Raw genomic sequence first — 19,640 nt, forward strand, 5'->3', positions numbered from 1 at the left:
GTGCAGAGGGTTAATAGCCTACCCAAAGAAAGATTGGACAGCCATCAAACTCTAGTTTTGCATGTTACTGTAACTTCTAAACAATGGGAAGCACGGGAGCAGGATGTAATTCAGAAGCAATAATGCTGTGAGACAAAGGAGCACTGGTAGCAGTGTTAAACAATGATTCCATTACAGCACTAAAACAGAGTAATGATACATGGGACAACAGCTGATTCTGTCTTGTTAGGAATTCTGAACTATTGGGAGTACATGACAGATGGCTGAACGGTGGAAAGGAGATAGAGGAAGGGATATGTCAACATTACAGAAAAGGGAAGATGCAACACGGTGATAATAATGAATGAATTTAATTATCTAAACGTAGACCGGGGGAATACTATAGTAGGAGTAGCTTGTCCAATTCTTTGCAGAACTGCTTTCTACAATAGTATGTATTTTCGTCCAAGAAGGAAAGAGTTGTGCTTGACCTAGTTCCAGGAAAAGAAGGGGGGCAAGTAGGTCATGTAGGGGAAGGGGAACAACTAGGAAACCATGACCAGAACATATTTAGGTACAATATAAACTGAAAAGGAAGGGTATCAGTCAAAGATAAAAGTTAATGGAAAATAAAAATCAATGAGATAAAAAGGCAACCAGCCCAAATAAACCGGAAACAAAAAATTATTTAAGGAACATGATTAAGATTCAGGCTAGACGTTCCTAGAAATACAACCAAATAGGAATAAGTGTGGGAGTTTTGCATGCAAGGCTGAAACACATTCAAAGGATGAGGAACACAGTATTTACACTCAACAAACTAAAGTTCTTCCTTATTTGTTCAACTCCACATACAAATCAAAGTATAATTACAGCAGTATACAACCTGCAGCTTTGAACTGGCTGTGCTGGAGTGTACAGTTGTGATTAACTGACAGAACTTATGAAAAAGAAATGCAGAAGATGAGGAATCTCTTGTCTGTGCAGAGACAGTGTATGAGGGCTTTATTTTATTGAAAAGTCGGGTAAGCAATTCAAAGAAAGACTTCATAATGCTAAGACAGATTGGAGACATGCCATTTCAAATCATAAAAGTACCTAGCATTAATTTTTCCGTGCAGCCAAAACTGTGAGCACCTTCATTGATTACTGCTTGTGGGTGAAGGCAATGCACATTTTCAGTATCAGATGCTGACATCATTTCAAGTACGGGTGAGTCTCCTCAGCCCAGTTAGTCCACTGAAAGGAGTGTCTGATGCAAAGTTTACCCAGGGGTTGGAAACAGCTGCTTTTGATGGCTGCTGCTCATTTAGGTTTGCTGACTCACTGGACGAGAGGGCAATGCAGTAGGGCTTTCAGACAGTTTGTCTGATGCTGGTGTTGACTGACAGTTCCCACCTGACAGAGAAGCAAATGCTGGATGGAGCCTTTTCCCAGTTTGCAGTTTCCCTCTGGCTGTATTGATATAAGGACCATGGTACTCCCACAGATATATTTTTAAAATAACAGTTTTTTTTTTCACAGCACATGACAAGGCCATCCTGTCCATCGTGCTGATGTCGGCTCTCTGATAGAGCTCTCTACTTGGTCCTAGTCCCATTCCCCCATCCTCTCACATCTTTCATTTGCACATATGAATCCATTTCCCTTTGATATGGATTCCATTCCCACCATTGTTTCCGCTCAGGCATTCCACATCCTAACAAACTACTGCATTTCATTTCCCTTGTACTTTTGGTGATGATCTGAAATTTATGTCATCTAGTCACCCACTAGCATCATATTTGGATGGAGAAAACCAGCTGGTGTAAACATGGCACAAAATTTCTCTATTTTCCTCCTCAAATGACTGCAAAATAATCAGATGATACAACATTCACATACAGAGAATACTGCTCATACACTGCTCAGTGTTGTTGCTTTAAATGACATTGTTTCCTTACCAAGTAAATCCACGATGATCGAATTGCCAAGCAACAATGAAAAGCCCATTAGTACCCAGGGCAGGAAGGGAGCCTGAAAATTAAGGAGCCCAAAAAAGTTCATCCTGACATACGGATTTCTCCTGCTCCATATGTATACTAGCATTATAGTAAAGGCCTGACCCAGGAACACCAGATTGACAAACAAGCCAAAGATCTGGCACAAAGTTAAGGAGAGTAATCGCTGACACTTACAACAGGATTGTCAGAATTCTGTCCTGTGTAGAACAAAGCGAGATGGGGCGGGCCAAGAGTGAGCAGGCGTGGGGGTCAGGGTGTAGGGTGAGGGGGCATGGTGGAAGGGGGATTTGGGGGGGAGCTTTATGTAAGGTACCACTGCCTACACCTGTGCACATAAAGCTACTGCTTAGGTTCAATAATTTATTGTGCTCCCCTTAACACTTCATTTGTTTGTGACCCCTCTACATGTTCAAGTGTTGTTCTTTTTTGCACTAGGTCGAATTGCTCAATGAAGCAACTTCAACTGAAGGAGCATTCTAACTGGGATCTTTTAAGCATTAAAACAAATGACATAAGACATATCCATCACTCAGTGTTGCAAGCAACGGTGGACTGAAGTTTGGTAAGATTAAAGGTATGCTTTCAGAACCAGTTTCAGACCAATCTGTCTCTTACTGTTCTACCTATAGCTGCTTCTAGGATGCTAACAAAGCTACACAGACCATAATAAAGCTCCAGATACATATCGTAAGGACAATAATTGTTTAAAAGTGACAGCATATCAAACCAGAGCCATGATTTACCCAATGGTTCAGTTGCTAAGGCTAGTGAACAGTTGCTTCATACAAGCCTGAAGGTCCCTAGTGTGATTCAAGGTCTGCGCAATATTAGCCTACATTCAACAGGAGCCAGTGGGAACATAGGAAATTGGAGCAAGAGAAGACCATTTGGTCCCTTGAGCCTGCTCCACGATTCAACTAGATCATGGCTGATCTTCTACTTCAATGTCATTTTCCTGAACTATTCCCATATCCTTTGGTGCCTTTAATATCTAGAAATCTATCATTCTCTGTCTTGAAAATTTCAATGATTCATCAACCTCTGAGTGAAGAAATTCCTCCTCATCTCAGTCCTAAATGGCCTACTCCTTGTTCTGAGACTGTGTCCCTGTTTCTAGACCCCATGCCAGAGGAAATATCCTTCCTGCATCCACCCTGTCGAGCCCTGTAAAAATGCTGTATGCTTCAATGAGATTACCTCTCATTCTTCTAAACTCTAGAGAACACAGGCCCAGTTTCCTCAATCTCTCCTCATAGGACAATCCCACCATCCCAGGAATTAGTCTGGTGAACCTTCATTGCACTCCCTCTATGGCAAGTATATCCTTCCTTCCTTAGGTAAGGAGACCAAAACTGTACTCAATACTCAAGGTGTGGTTATATTAGCTATAATTAGGCTGGCAGGGGCAGGGGAGTGAGGGTGGAATCCAGTGACCTGTGCTGAAAAGTGTTGAGGATATCAGTGAGAATAAAATCAGCCTCAGTCATTAGAATAGCTTGACTAGAGCCATATGAATGAGGTATCAGAGGATAGCTGTGAAACCAGATCCATGCAGAACATCAACAGCTTCAGAAAGGCAATGGGAGCAAAGGGAATATAACTGACATAAAACTTGATCATTTTGTGAAAACCTACAAGTCATTAATTCTATCCAAAGTATAACAGTAATAGAACTCCTGCATTTTCAAACTTTACCATTTCTCCAAACATACATTCAATACATTCAGTTCATTTACTGAGCCCCTAAAGCAGTTTAATATATAATTATAAAAAATATAAAGGCTGAAGGATACGGTCATTAAAAATCCACCAAAGAGAAACATAAAGACAAAATCTGCAGTTCGACCCCTGAACGATCCTTCTTCGAGCATCCGACAATATCGATATCTGCAGTTAATAGTTAAGAAAAGGCAAGGTGTATCAAAACAAAAATATGGCAAACAGAAAATGGCTCTGGAGGGAGTAAACACTGCCCTTAAACCCGCTTTCTTTCTCTGTTGCAAATGCAATTTGCAAACAGACACCTTTTCAGTCATTAGCAAAATCGGACGGACCGATTCTGATCCAAAAATGTTTTCTGAAATTTTTATGTGCAACTTCAACAGCTAGCAAAAGGATACAGGAATATCATATTAAACAAAAAATTAAATCCCACTGTACCAAAAAACAGGAAATTTGTAATTAATCTCCAAACCTACAAGAAAAGAAAACATGGGTTAATGTTACAAACTGGAAATACAGTTGACACATGTAAAGGAGATTTTTTTTTAAGCTCCTCGCTCTTCTCTTCAGCGCTCAACTGAGTCACAGCACTGACAGGTGTTCTCTCTATTAAGTATATTTAAATAGGATTATTTAGTTCATGGAGAAAGGAGGAAAGTGGAACATGTGAAGGTATCCTGGTAATGCCAGTCAGGATCCTGGTAACATCACCAAACAAGGAGTGAACTTCGGAGGGCATGGAGGGGGCAGATAAAGCAACAGGTTGCTAGGGAGAACAAAGGTGCCCCCAACACCTGTCTGCGGAAAGTGATAAAGTGATGTGAGAAAGCAAACATGCCAAGGACGCCTTGTGAAGGACATCATGCAGCAGGTGTGTGATCATTCGGTTCACATCAGTTATCTCGAGGAACTGAGTTCCTGATCTTCACTATGATGCCTGAGGCAGCAGCTGACTGGAGGTTGGGAAACCTGTGAGACCTTACTCGTGGCTAACTATGCAAGAGCGTTGAGGAGGATCTGGGAGCAGGGAATGATGTACAGCACAGGGAATACAGAAAAAGTAGTGGGAGTGGGTGTGGGAAATCATCAAATAACTTACTAAAGACACCACAGCAATCGATAAAAATCAACTTGCATGAACATAGTAATTTTAGATTCCGACTGTTTATCTTATAATCCACAAAACTACCAGAGCCTACACAATTCCAGCATTTTCTGATATTATCAGAAGACAAAGCAACTACTCTGCTCAAACACAGAACAGTCTGCCCAATAGATAAATGTTCAGATGAACAGTTTTGAACACATTGGTACATAATGGGAATAGTTGTTGCTGCACTGGAAACAATAATAAAGGCGAGTATATACTGCCCATGTGGTGTAATGCATTAGGGTAATAAACACAGCACTTACTTGATAATGTTTAAATATTAACTCTGGATTGAAGTACAGCTGGAATGGTGTGATTATTTCTAATTGCTGAAAGAAATAAAATAAATACATCTCTTAATTTTCATAAATAAACAAAAGATAAATTTGCATTAACACAGCACCTTTCATATCCTCAAACTGTCCTAAAGCAATTTACAGCCGATTAAATACTTTTGAAGTGCTACTACTGTTGTAATGTAGGGAAATGTGGCAAATTCTCATAAACAGTAATGAGATACATCATACTGGTTTTCAGCACTGAATATTAGTGAAGGTGAAGACACCTTGGGGGAGCCTAGAGCATGTCCATGAAATGTGGGACAAATGATTCCACAGGGGTACAGAGCAAGGTGTAGAAATGCAATGGTCATAGGGGATTCCATAGTCAGGAGGACAGTCAGTCGTTTTTGCAACCACCAACATGATTTGTCGCTTCCCTGGTGCCAGGGTAAAAGGACATCACTGAGAGGCTGCAAAATATTTTGAGGGAGGGAAACAGATGTGGTCCATGTGGGAACCAATGACAGCGTCATAGAGTCATTAAAGCATAGAAGGAGGCCATTCTGACCATCCAGGCCATGCTTCCACCACCCTCATAGATAGTGAGTTCCAAATCTTTACCACTTGGTGCGTGAGGAAAAGTTCTTCCTTACATCCCCTGTGCACCTTTTGCCCAATCTGTGCTCCCTAGTCCTTGTACCATCAGCTAATGGGAACAGCTTTTCTTTGTCTACCTGATCGAAACCTGTCATAATCTCGATCAACTCTCTCCTCAATCTCATTTCCTCCAAGGAGAACAACCCCAGCTTTTCCAACCTAACCTTGTAACTAAAATCCTCATCCCTAAAACCATTCAGGTAAATCTCCTCTGCAACTTCTCAAGGACCCTCACATAGAAAATAGGAGTAGGCCATTCGGCCCTTCGAGCCTGCTCCACCATTCATTATGATCATGGCTGATCGTCCAACTCAGTAACCTGTTCCCGCTTTCCATTCATATCCTTTGATTCCTTTCGCCCCAAGAGCTATATCCAATTCCTTCTTGAAAACATACAATGTTTTGGCCTCAACTGCTTTCTGTGGTAGCGAATTCCACAGGCTCACCACTCTTTGGGTGAAGAAATTTCTCCTCATCTCAGTCCTGAAAGGTTTACCCCTTAGCCTTAGACTATGACCCCTGGTTCTGGACTCCCCCACCATCAGGAACATCCTTCCTGCATCTACCCTGTCAAGTCCTGTTAGAATTTTATAGGTTTCTATGAGATCTCCCTCACTCTTCTGAACTCCAGCGAATATAATCCTAACCGACTCAATCTCTCCTCACACGTCAGTCCCACCATCCCAGGAGATCAGTCTGCTAAACCTTTGCTGCACTCCCTCTATAGCAAGAACATCCTTCCTCAGATAAGGAGACCAAAACTGCACACAATATTCCAGGTGTGGTCTCACCAAGGCCCTGTATAATTGCAGCAAGACATCCCTGCTCCTGTACTCGAATCCTCTCGCTATGAAGGCCAACATACCATTTGCCCATTTTTCCGCCTGTTCTTCAGCGACTGGTGTACGAGAACACCCAGGTCTCGTTGCATATTCCCCTCTCTCAGTTTATAGCCATTCAGATAATAATCTGCCTTCCTGTTTTTAACCACCAAAGTGTATAACCTCACATTTATCCACATTATACTGCATCTGCCATGCATTAGCCCACTCACTTAACTTGTCCAAATCACCCTGAAGCCTCTCTGTATCCTCCCCACAACTCACCCTCCCACCCAGTTTTGTGTCATCTGAAAATTTGGAGATACATTTAGTTCCCTCATCTAAATCATTAACATATATTGTGAATAGCTGGGGTCCTAGCACCGATCCCTGCGGTACCCCACTAGTCACTGCCTGCTATTCGGAAAAAGACCCGTTTATTCCTACTCTTTGTTTCCAGTCTGCCGACCAATTTCTATCCATCGCAATACACTACCCCCAATCCCATGCGCTTTAATTTTACATGCTAATCTCTTATGTGGGACTTTGTCGAAAGCCTTCTGAAAGTACAAATAAACCACATTCACTGGCTCCCCCTCATCAACTCTACTAGTTACAAGCTCAAAGAATTCTAGTAGATTTGTCAAGCATGATTTCCCTTTCATAAATCCATGCTGACTCTGCCCGATTCTACCACTGTTCTCTAAGTGCTCTGCTATAAAATCTTTGATAATGAATGCTAGAATTTTCCCCACTACCGGCGTCAGGCTGACTGGTCTATAATTTCCTGTTTTCTCTCTACTTCCCTTTTTAAATCATGGAGTTACATTAGCTACCCTCTAATCTGTAGGAACTGTTCCAGAGTCTATAGAATCTTGAAAGATGACCACCAATGCATCCACTATTTCTAGGGCCACTTCCTTAAGTACTCTGGGATGCAGATTATCAGGCCCTGGGGATTTATCAGCCTTGAATCCCATCAATTTCCCCAACACCATTTCTCTACGAATACTGATTTCCTTCAGTTCCTCCCTCTCACTAAACCCTGTGTTCCCCAACATTTCTGGTATCATATTTGTGTCCTCCTTTGTGAAGACAAAACCAAAGTATGCATTTAGTTGGTCAGCCATAAGTCAACAGACCTGAGGATTGGGAGCAGTTTAGAATTCAGCAAAGTAGGACCAAGGGATTGATTAAGAGGAGGAAAATAGAGTAGGAGAGTAAGCTTACAGAGAACATAAAAACTGACTCTAAAAGTTTCGATAGCTATGTGAAGACAGAAAGATTGGTGAAGGCAAATGTAGGTCCTTTACAGTCAGAAACAGGGGACTTTATTATGGGGAACAAAGAAATGGCTGACCAACTAAATGCATACTTTGGTTCTGTCTTCACAAAGGAGGATGCAAATATCATACCAGAGATGTTGCGGAACACAGGGTTTAGTGAGAGGGAGGAACTGAAGGAAATCAGTATTCGTAGAGAAATGGTGTTGGGGAAATTCGGTTTGAAGGCCGATAAATCCCCAGGGCCTGATTAGCTACATCCCAGAGTACTTAAGGAAGTGGCCCTAGAAATAGTGGATGCATTGGTGGTCATCTTCCAAGATTCTATAGACTCTGGAACAGTTCCTACAGATTGGAGGGTAGCTAATGTAACCCCACTATTTAAAAAGGGAGGTAGAGAGAAAGCAGGGAATTATAGACCAGTCAGCCTGACATCAGTAGTGAGGAAAATTCTACAGTCCATTATCAAAGATTTTATAGCAGAGCACTTAGAGAACAGTGGTAGAATCGGACAGAGTCAGCATGGATTTATGAAAGGGAAACCATGCTCGACAAATCTACTAGAATTCTTGGAGGATGTAACTAGTAGAGTTGATGAGGGGGAGCCAGTTTATTTGGACTTTCAGAAGGCTTTTGACAAAGTCCCACATAAGAGGTTAGCGTGTAAAATTAAAGTGCATGCGCACATAGTATCTGTCAATTGTGAGTCCGAGGCACTTAAAGGAGTTCTAAAAAAAAACTGAATAAGAAGGACAAAGAGAGAGCGTGAAAATAGATGAATGGCTAACATAAAAGGGAACCCAAAAGTCTTTTATAAACACATAAATAGTAAAATGGTAGTCAAAGGAAGGATGGGACCGATTAGCGAGCAAAAAGGAGATTTTCCTGGAGGCAGACAGCATGGCTGAGGTACTAACAGACTACTTTGCATCTGTCTTCACTAAAGAGGATGCTGCCAATCTAACAGTAAAGGAGCAGGCAGTAGCAATATTAGATAAAATACAGAGGAGACAATTAAAAAATTGTCACCAGGTCCAGATGAGATACATCATAGGTTACTGAGGGTCGAGCTACAATCTTCCAATCTCCTTTGATATGTGGATGGTACCAGAGGACTGGAGCATTGCAAATGTTTAAAAAAGGAAAGAGTGATTAAACTCAGTAACTAAAGACTGGTCAAATCAGTGGTGGAGAAACTTTTAGAGACAATAATCTAAGGCAAAATTAATTAGCATTTGGAAAATTATGAACTGATAAATGAAAGTCAGCAAGGATTTGTTAAAGGCAAATTATGTTGGACGAACTTGATCAAGTTCTTTGATGAAGTAATAGAGAGGGTTTCTGAGGGTAGTCTGGTTGATGTGTATATGGATTTTCAAAAGGTGTTTGGCAAAGTACATTACAGACTTGTTAGCAAAATTAAAGCCCATGAAATTAAAGGGACAGTGGCATGGATACACAATTAGCTAAGGGACAGAAAGCAGAGAGTAGTGGTGAATGTTTATTTTTCAGACTGGATGGAAATATACACTGGTGCTCCCCAGGGGTCAGTATTGGGACCGCTGCTCTTTCTGATATATATCAATGACCTGCACTTGGGCATTCAGGGCTTAACTTTAAAGTTTACAGAGAATACAAAACTCGCAAATGTAACAAACAATGTGAGGGATAGGAACAGACTACAGCAGGACAGACAGACTGGTAAAATGGGAGACACATGGCAGATGAAATTTAACGCAGAGAAGTTTTTTTTTATTCATTCATGGGATGTGGGCGACGCTGGCTAGGCCAGCATTTATTGCCCATCCCTAATTGCCCTTGAGAAGGTGGTGGTGAGCTGCCTTCTTGAACTGTTGCAGTCCATTTGGGGTAGGTATACCCACAGTGCTGTTAGGAAGGGAGTTTCAGGATTTTGACCCAGCGACAGTGAAGGAACGACGATACAGTTCCAAGTTAGGATGGTCTATGACTTGGAGGGGAACTTGCAGGTGGTGGTGTTCCCATGTATTGGCTGCCCTTGTCCTTCTAGTTGGTAGAGGTCGCGGGTTTGGAAGATGCAGTCGAAGGAGCCTTGATGCATTGCTGCAGTGCATCTTGTAGATGGTACACACTGCTGCCACTGTGCGTTGGTGGTGGAAGGAGTGAATGTTTGGAGATGGAGTGCCAATCAAGCAGCCTGCTTTGTCATGGATGGTGTCAAGCTTCTTGAGTGTTGTTGGAGCTGCACCCATCCAGACAAGTGGAGAGTATTCCATCACACTCCTGACTTGTGCCTTGTAGATGGTGGACAGGCTTTGGGGAGTCAGGAGGTGAGTTACTCGCCTCAGGATTCCTAGCCTCTGACGTGCTCTTGTAGCCACAGTATTTATATGGCTGCTCCAGTTCAGTTTCTGGTCAACGGTAACCCCTAGGATGTTGATAGTGGGGATTCAGCGATGGTAATGCTGTTGAATGTCAAGGGGAGATGGTTAGATTCTCTCTGTTGGAGATGGTCATTGCCTGGCACTTGTGTGGCGCGAATGTTACTTGCCACTTATCAGCCCAAGCCTGGATATTGTCTAGGTCTTGCTGCATTTCCACACGGACTGCTTCAGTATCTGAGGAGTCATGAATGGTGCTGAACATTGTGCAATCATCAGCGAACATCCCCACCTCTGACCTTATGATTGAAGGTCATTGATGAAGCAGCTGAAGATGGTTGGGCCTAGGACACTACCCTGAGGAACTCCTGCAGTGATGTCCTGGAGCTCAGATGATTGACCTCCAACAACCACAACCATCTTCCTTTGCGCTAGGTATGACTCCAGCCAGCGGAGGGTTTTCCCCCTGATTCCCATTCTCAGTTTTGCTCGGGCTCCTTGATGCCATAGTCGGTCAAATGCTGCCTTGATGTCAAGGGCAGTCACTCTCACCTCACGAGTTCAGCTATTTTGTTCATGTTTGAACCAAGGCTGTAATGAGGTCAGAAGCTGAGTGGCCCTGGCGGAACCCAAACTGAGTTTCACTGAGCAGGTTATTGCTCAGCAAGTGCTGCTTGATGGCACTGTTGATGACACCTTCCATCACTTTACTGATGACTGAGAGTGGGCTGATGGAGCGGTAATTGGCCGGGTTGGATTTGTCCTGCTTTTTGTGTACAGGACATACCTGGGCAAGTTTCCACATTGCAGGGTAGATGCCAGTGTTGTAGCTGTACTGGAACAGCTTGGCGAGGGGCACGGCAAGTTCTGGAGCACAGGTCTTCAGTACTATTGCCAGAATATTGTCAGGGCCCATAGCTTTTGCAGTATCCAGTGCCTTCAGTCGTTTCTTGATATCACGTGGAGTGAATCGAATTGGATAAGTCTGGCATCTGTGATGCTGGGGACTTCAGGAGGAGGCCGAGATGGATCATCAACTCGGCACTTCTGGCTGAAGATTGTTGCAAATGCCTTAGCTTTCGCACTGGTGTGCTGGGCTCCCTCAACATTGAGGATGGGGATATTTGTGGAGCCACCTCCTCCAGTTAGTTGTTTAATTGTCCACCACCATTCATGGCTGGATGTGGCAGGACTGCAGAGCTTAGATTTGATCCGTTGGTTATGGGATCGCTTAGCTCTGTCTATCGCATGCTGCTTACGCAGTTTGGCACGCAGATAGTCCTGTGTTGTAGCTTCACCAGGTTGACACCTCATTTTGAGGTAGGCCTGGTGCTGCTCCTGGCATGCCCTCCTGCACTCTTCATTGAACCAGGGTTGGTCTCCTGGCTTGATGGTAATGGTAGAGTGGGGAATATGCCGGGCCATGAGGTTACAGATTGTGGTTGAGTACAATTCTGCTGCTGCTGATGGCCTACAGCGCCTCATGGATGCCCAGTTTTGCATTGCTCGATCTGTTCGAAATCTGCCCCATTTAGCACAGTGGTAGTGCCACACAACACAATGGAGGGTATCCTCAATGTGAAGGCAGGACTTCGTCTCCACAAGGACTGTGCGGTGGTCACTCCTACCAATACTGTCATGGACAGAAGCATCTGCAGCAGGCAGGTTGGTGAGGACAAGGTCAAGTATGTTTTTCCCTCGTGTTGGTTCCCCCACCACCTGCCGCAGACCCAGTCTAGCAGCTATGTCCTTTAGGACTCGGCCAGCTCGGTCAGTAGTGGTGCTACCGAGCCACTCTTGGTGATGGACATTGATGTCCCCCACCCAGAGTACATTTTGTGCCCTTGCCACCCTCAGTGCTTCCTCCAAGTGGTGTTCAACATGGTGGGCTACTGAGTCATCAGCTGAGGGAGGGCGGTAGGTGGTAATCAGTAGGAGGTTACCTTGCCCATGTTTGACCTGATGCCATGAATCTTCATGGGGTCCGGAGTCGATGTTGAGGACTCCCAGGGCAACACCCTCCCTACTGTATACCACTGTGCCATCACATCTGCTGGGTCTGTCCTGCCGGTGGGACAGGACATACCCAGGGATAGTGATTGCAGTGTCTGGGACATTGTAAGGTATGATTCCGTGAGTATGACTATGTCAGGCTGTTGCTTGATTAGTCTGTGGGACAGCTCTCCCAACTTTGGCACAAGCCCCCAGATGTTAGTGAGGAGGAATTTGCAGGGTCGACAGGGCTGGGTTTTCCATTGTCGTTTCCGGTGCCTAGGTCAATGCCGGGTGGTCCGTCTGGTTTCAAATGTGCAGTGATACATTTTTATAGGAAGAATAAGGAGAAGCAAAATAAAATAAATGGTACAATTTTAAAGGGGGTGCAGGAACAGAAAGACCTGGGTGTATGTACACAAATCTTTGAAAGCAGCAGGACAAGTTGTGAAGGTTGTTAAAAATATGGATCCTTGGTTTTATTAATGGAGAATTCAAGTACAAAAGCAAGGAAGTTTTGCTAAACCTTTATAAAATACTGGTTAGGCCTCAGCTAGAGTACGGTGTTCAATTTTGGGCACATTTTAGAAAAGCTGTCAAGGCCTTGGAGGTGATAAAGAGATTTACTGGAATGGTACCAGGGATGAGGGACTTGAGTTATGTGGAAAGACTGAAGAAGCTGGGATTGTTCGCCTTAGAGCTGAGTGGGTTAAGGGGAGATCTGATAGTGTTCAAAATTATGAATGGTTATATTATAATAAAAGCAAAATACTGCAGATCCTGAAAATCTGAAATAAAAACAGAAGTGCTGGAAATACTCAGCAGGTCAGGCAACATTTGTGCAGAGAGAAGCAGAGTTAATGTTTCAGGTCTGTGACCTTTCATCAGAACTGGCAAAGGTTAGAAAAGTGTTAAGTTTTAAGCAAGTGAAAGCGGGGGGGGGGGGGGGGGGGGGGGGTTGATGGGGAAGAGAACAAAGGGGAAGGTGTGCGATAGGACAGAGGTCAGGAGAGATTAAATAACAAAGATGTCATGGGACAAAGGCAAAGAGCATGTTAATACTTGTGGTGAAAGGCAAAGCATTAGTTCAGACAGTGTTAATGGCAGAATAATGAGCAACTCTGACTACATGAAAAACAGGCACATGGTTAAAAAATAAAATAGAAAAATATAAAAAAAGGCTGGTCATGCTCTAAAATTGTTGAACTCAAGGTTGAGTCCACAAGGCTGTAGAATGCCTAATGGAAAGATCAAGCGCTGCTCCTCGAGCTTGTGTTGATGTTCATTGGAACACTGGAGCAAGCCAAAGACAGAAATGTTGGCATGAGAGCAGGGGAGGGTGCTGAAATGGCAAGCAACCGGAAGCTCGGGATCATGCTTTCGGACTGAGCAGAGGTGTTCTGCAAAGCGGTCACCCAATCTGTGTTTGGTCTCCCCAATGTAAAGGTGAGCATTGTGAGCAGCGAATACAGTATACTACATTGAAGGAGGTATGAGTAAATTGCTGCTTCACCTGGAAGGAGTGTTTGGGGCTGTGGACAGTGAGGAGACAGGAGGTAAAAGGGCATCTCCTGTGATTGCACGGGAAGATGCCGTGGGAAGGGGACGAGGTGTCGGGAGTGATAGAGAAGTGGACCAGGGTGTTGCGGAGGGAACGACCCCTTCGGAATGCTGGCAGGGGAGGGGAAGGGAAGATGTGTTCGGTGGTGGCATCAAGCAGAAATGGCAGAGGATGATCCTTTGGATCTGGAGGCTGGTGGGGTGCAAAGTGAGGACAAGGGGAACCCTGTCACGGTTCTGGGAGGAAGGAGAAGGGGTGAAGGGAGAAGTGTGGGAAATGGGTCAGACACTGTTGAGGCCCCTGTCAACCACAGTGGGGAAAAATCCTCGGTTGAGGAAAAAGGAAGACATGACAGAAGCGCAACAGAATTATAACAGATACATGGGAGATGGAGAAACTGGGGGAATGGGATGGAGTCCTTACAGGAAACAGGGTGTGAACAAGTGTAGTCTATATTTTATATAAACTGCTAAGTTAATCTGGTTTTGGATATTGGTTGAGGGATAAGTATCAACCAGGATGCTGGGACAAACCCTTTTAATGAACTTTTCTTTGAATGGTGCCATGGGATCTTTCAATTCCACCCGAAAGGGCAGATGGTATCTTGGTTTAACATTTCATCTGAAAAATGGTATCTTCGACAGTGCAGCACTCTAACAGTATGGTTTAAAGTTGCTGCAGAACAGCTTGAATCCATGACCATCTGATTCAATGTGAAATTAATGACATTAGTAGGTATGACCTAGTAATGGCAAGTTAGGAAGGAGCTGTCTAAAATTCACTGATAAGCATGAGCAGCAAGTGTTACACAAATCCCTCTGAATCCAAGTGTGCAGTTATACAGCACCTACTGCTCTCAGCCTGCTTCCTGTAGATTTTGAAGTAAGGTTGGCAGACCCAAGCTGTATTGTGGAATAAAGAGGGATTATATGTGCACATGCCCAGAGGCTTGCTCTCCAGGTGGATCATTTCAGCTGCTCCAGTGAATCATCTGGGCATTTTTAAAACATGGGTCCTTACCAGGAGTGGGGGCAAGACTAGCCACACTGGATAACCCAACTCCAGTGTCCTCAGCAACCAGAGTGTCAACCCAACTCCCTTATTCCAGTGATGAGAACAGAAAGTGCCAGAAATACTCAGCAAGTCTGGCAGCATCTGTGGAGAGCGAAGCAGAGTTAACGTTTCAGGTCTGAGACCTTTCATCAAGGGTCGCAAACCTGAAACGTGAACTCTGTTGCTCTCTCCACAGATGCTGCCAGACTTGTTGAGTATTTCCGGCACTTTCTGCTCTCATTTCAGAGTTCCAGCATCCACAGTATTTTGCTCTTATTCCCTGATTCCAGTTTCACTTTCAAATTCCAACAACTGCACCGGGTTTCAACCACACAGTAACTGACATAATAGACTGGGACACAGCTACTTCTCATCACCCAGGAACTCTGAATTAAAGGTGCAATATTATTTGTGATGGTTGGAACATTGGTAAGAAGAGGAGGCCAGCCAGAGGAATATCAGTAGAATAATGGAAAGAGAATAGGTGTTTTCACACACAGGGTTACTGCAATATGAAATGCATTGCCAAAAGTGGCTGTAGGATTTGAAAAGGGAGAATATAAAAAGATATAGGGAGAAGGGTTCAGATTGACTTGCTCTTACTGAGCTCCCGTCTGTTCTGTCAATTCAAAGACTCTACAAAGTCAAATGTAATTTGGCGGCGCAGTGACGCACTGCAGCCTCACAGCTCCAGTGACCCGGGTTCGGTTCTGGGTACTGCCTGTGACCGTGTGGGTTTTCGCCGGCCGCTCCAGTTTCCTCCCACCGTCAAAGACTTGCAGGTTGATAGGTAAATTGGCCATGATAAATTGCCCCGAGTATAGGTAGGTGGTAGGGGAATAGAGGGACAAGTGGGGATGTGGTAGGAATATGGGATTCGTGGAGGATTAGTATAAATGGGTGGTGGACGGTCGGCACAAACTTGGTGGGCCGAAGGGCCTGTTTCAGTGCTGTATCTCTAAAAGAAAAAATATTCAAATGCTGAATTTCTACGAAATGTGTAAGTTGTCAGAATCTGAAGCTGCAGCTACTTGGAGACACTTTTATTTTTAGTGTGGAAATATTTATATCAGTTATGCACTGGTACGTTGGAAAACAAGCATCAAATCTCCACTCGACATTGGCAGACAGTGTCGATCTCTGCGCTCTCCATTTAGCTCCCTTTCGCTCTCTTTATCTTCTAGTAGTTCTACCTGATCTGCCCACTCCCTCCCATGTGTACAGAACCTCTACCTGCTCTATCCATTCCCTCCATGGGCAGTTGTTTTGTCCAATCTGTCACAGCTGCAGCAGCACACTTAACCAGTCAATAAAATCCTGCAAGCCCATGGCCACACCCTTTTCCTGCAGCCCCACTGCAGGGAGTTACACTTGCTCCTGACTTTCCATATGCAATGCCATGGGAAATCCACTAGACTATTCATATAAATTTGACATGCAGTATTTACTTCCTGGAAGTGTCAACCTATTTCCTGTAACATTTTCTTATCATACTTTCTTAATTGGCTCAAAGTGAAACTGCACCAAACCAGAAGAGAAGAGGTAAGGAAGCCATGAACTGAAAGGAAGGAAAGTAGTTACAGAACTGTCAATGTGAAACTTCCCTAGACTTATGAAAACTGTCAATTTTGAACAACCAGTCAAGACAACTGACAAATAAAAGAACAGAGAAGGTAGAGCAAAGGAGGCCATTTGGCCCATCAAGTCTGGGTTGGCTCTTTTGAAGGTTAATTCAATTAGTCCACCTCCCCACTCGTTCCTCATAAGCCTGCAATTTTTCTCCTTCAGATATTTATCCAATTCTCCTTTGAAAGCCACGATTGAATGTGTTTCCTATCAGGCAGTATATTCCAAATCCTAACCACTGACTGTAAAAAAGTTTTTTCTTGTGTTGCCTCTGGTTCTTCTGCCAATCACCTTAAATTTTGTTATCTGCCCTTCAGCCATCAGAAAGTTTCTCTTTATTTACTCTACCTCAACCCTTCATGATTTTAAACACATCTATCAAATCTCCCAGAATTGGACACAATACTCCAAAAGGGGCTGAAGGAGTGTTTTATGTCGGTTTAGAATAACTTCCAGGTTTTTGCACTCTATGCCCCTGTTTGTAAGTCCAGGATCCCATATGCTTTAGTAACTGCTTTGCCAACATGTCCTGCCACCTTCAAAGATTTATGCACAAACAGCGCAGATCTCTCTGTTCTTGCACCCCCTTTAAATTGTACCATTTAGGTTGTTTTAACATTCCTCATTCTTCTGACCAAGGAGCATCATTGCACTCATTTCTGCATTAAATTTCATCTTCCATGTGTCTGGCCATTCCACCAGCCTGTCTACATCCTCCAGAAGTGGGAATACCCCTGCTCTCCCCCTCGTCACACAGCAGGGACGCCCCCCCCCCCCCCTGCCGTCACACAGCAGGGACGCACCCCCCCCCCTCTCTGCCGTCACACAGCAGGGACGCCCCCCCCCCCCCCCTGCCGTCACACAGCAGGACGCCCCCCCCCCCACCCCTCTCTGCCGTCACACAGCAGGGACGCGCCCCCCCCCCCACCCCTCTCTGCCGTCACACAGCAGGGTCGCCCCCCCCCTCTCTGCCGTCACACAGCAGGGACGCCCCCCCCCCCCTCTGCCGTCACACAGCAGGACGCCCCCCCCGACCTCTCTGCCGTCACACAGCAGGGACGCCCCCCCCCCCCCCTCTCTGCCGTCACACAGCAGGGACGCCCCCCCCCCCCTCTCTGCCGTCACACAGCAGGACGCCCCCCCCCTCTCTGCCGTCACACAGCAGGGACGCCCCCCCCCCTCTCTGCCGTCACACAGCAGGGACGCCCCCCCCCCCTCTCTGCCGTCACACAGCAGGGACGCCCCCCCCCCCCTCTCTGCCGTCACACAGCAGGGACGCCCCCCCCCCCCTCTCTGCCGTCACACAGCAGGGACGCCCCCCCCCTCTCTGCCGTCACACAGCAGGGACGCCCCCCCCCCCCCTCTCTGCCGTCACACAGCAGGGACGCCCCCCCCCCCCTCTGCCGTCACACAGCAGGGACGCCCCCCCCCCCCTGCCGTCACACAGCAGGACGCCCCCCCCCACCCCTCTCTGCCGTCACACAGCAGGGACGCCCCCCCCCCTCTGCCGTCACACAGCAGGGACGCCCCCCCCCACCCCTCTCTGCCGTCACACAGCAGGGACGCCCCCCCCTACCCCTCTCTGCCGTCACACAGCAGGGACGCGCCCCCCCTCTCTGCCGTCACACAGCAGGGACGCCCCCCCCCCCTCTCTGCCGTCACACAGCAGGGTCGCCCCCCCCCTCTCTGCCGTCACACAGCAGGACGCCCCCCCCCCTCTGCCGTCACACAGCAGGGACGCCCCCCCCGACCTCTCTGCCGTCACACAGCAGGGACGCCCCCCCCCCCCTCTCTGCCGTCACACAGCAGGGACGCCCCCCCCCCCTCTCTGCCGTCACACAGCAGGGACGCCCCCCCCCCCCTCTCTGCCGTCACACAGCAGGGACGCCCCCCCCCCCCCTCTCTGCCGTCACACAGCAGGGACGCCCCCCCCCCCTCTCTGCCGTCACACAGCAGGGACGCCCCCCCCCCCTCTCTGCCGTCACACAGCAGGGACGCCCCCCCCCCCCTCTCTGCCGTCACACAGCAGGGACGCCCCCCCCCCTCTCTGCCGTCACACAGCAGGGACGCCCCCCCCCCCTCTCTGCCGTCACACAGCAGGGACGCCCCCCCCCCCCTCTGCCGTCACACAGCAGGGACGCCCCCCCCCCCTCTGCCGTCACACAGCAGGGACGCCCCCCCCCCCTCTGCCGTCACACAGCAGGGACGCCCCCCCCCACCCCTCTCTGCCGTCACACAGCAGGGACGCCCCCCCCCCCTCTGCCGTCACACAGCAGGGACGCCCCCCCCCACCCCTCTCTGCCGTCACACAGCAGGGACGCCCCCCCCTACCCCTCTCTGCCGTCACACAGCAGGGACGCGCCCCCCCCTCTCTGCCGTCACACAGCAGGGACGCCCCCCCCCCCCCTCTCTGCCGTCACACAGCAGGGTCGCCCCCCCCCTCTCTGCCGTCACACAGCAGGGACGCCCCCCCCCCTCTGCCGTCACACAGCAGGGACGCCCCCCCCGACCTCTCTGCCGTCACACAGCAGGGACGCCCCCCCCGACCTCTCTGCCGTCACACAGCAGGGACGCCCCCCCCCCTCTCTGCCGTCACACAGCAGGGACGCCCCCCCCCCCTCTCTGCCGTCACACAGCAGGGACGCCCCCCCCCCCTCTCTGCCGTCACACAGCAGGGACGCCCCCCCCCCCTCTCTGCCGTCACACAGCAGGGACGCCCCCCCCCCCTCTCTGCCGTCACACAGCAGGGACGCCCCCCCCCCCCTCTCTGCCGTCACACAGCAGGGACGCCCCCCCCCCCTCTCTGCCGTCACACAGCAGGGACGCCCCCCCCTCTCTGCCGTCACACAGCAGGGACGCCCCCCCCTCTCTGCCGTCACACAGCAGGGACGCCCCCCCCCCCCTCTGCCGTCACATCGCGTGGTCGCCTCCTCTTCCCCTCACCGCTTGGCCACTCCCAATGTCACCGCCCTAATTGTTCCGTCCCATTCCTCTTCAATGAGCCGTCTCTCAGCCTCCAGCAGCCGAGAGGCCCAGCCCTGGACCCTGATCCCGCGGCCAGATTCAATAATCCGAACCAGACTCAGCTCCTACCACGGCTGCGGTGGTGACCACACAGGCGGTGGTGTAGGCCCGTGTTACCAGGGGGATCA

At 47.4% G+C, this 19,640-nt stretch overlaps 1 protein-coding gene across 1 annotated transcript in view; it reads right to left on the reverse strand.

The window, feature by feature from the left end:
• derl2 (derlin 2) overlaps positions 1 to 19,635 on the reverse strand; it is a gene marked incomplete at its 5' end in the record, with an annotated part of 33,471 nt that extends 13,836 nt beyond the window's left edge. Inside the window, 5 exons of the mRNA XM_068028372.1 lie at positions 1,923 to 2,118; positions 3,776 to 3,869; positions 4,103 to 4,176; positions 5,118 to 5,183; positions 19,582 to 19,635. Of these exons, the coding sequence (XP_067884473.1) occupies positions 1,923 to 2,118; positions 3,776 to 3,869; positions 4,103 to 4,176; positions 5,118 to 5,183; positions 19,582 to 19,635 (484 nt within the window). The remainder of the gene's footprint in view (positions 1 to 1,922; positions 2,119 to 3,775; positions 3,870 to 4,102; positions 4,177 to 5,117; positions 5,184 to 19,581) is intronic.
• Between the last annotated feature and the right edge of the window lie 5 nt (positions 19,636 to 19,640).

The sequence above is a fragment of the Heterodontus francisci genome, unplaced genomic scaffold, assembly GCF_036365525.1.
Source record: "Heterodontus francisci isolate sHetFra1 unplaced genomic scaffold, sHetFra1.hap1 HAP1_SCAFFOLD_1812, whole genome shotgun sequence".
NCBI lineage: Eukaryota > Metazoa > Chordata > Chondrichthyes > Heterodontiformes > Heterodontidae > Heterodontus > Heterodontus francisci.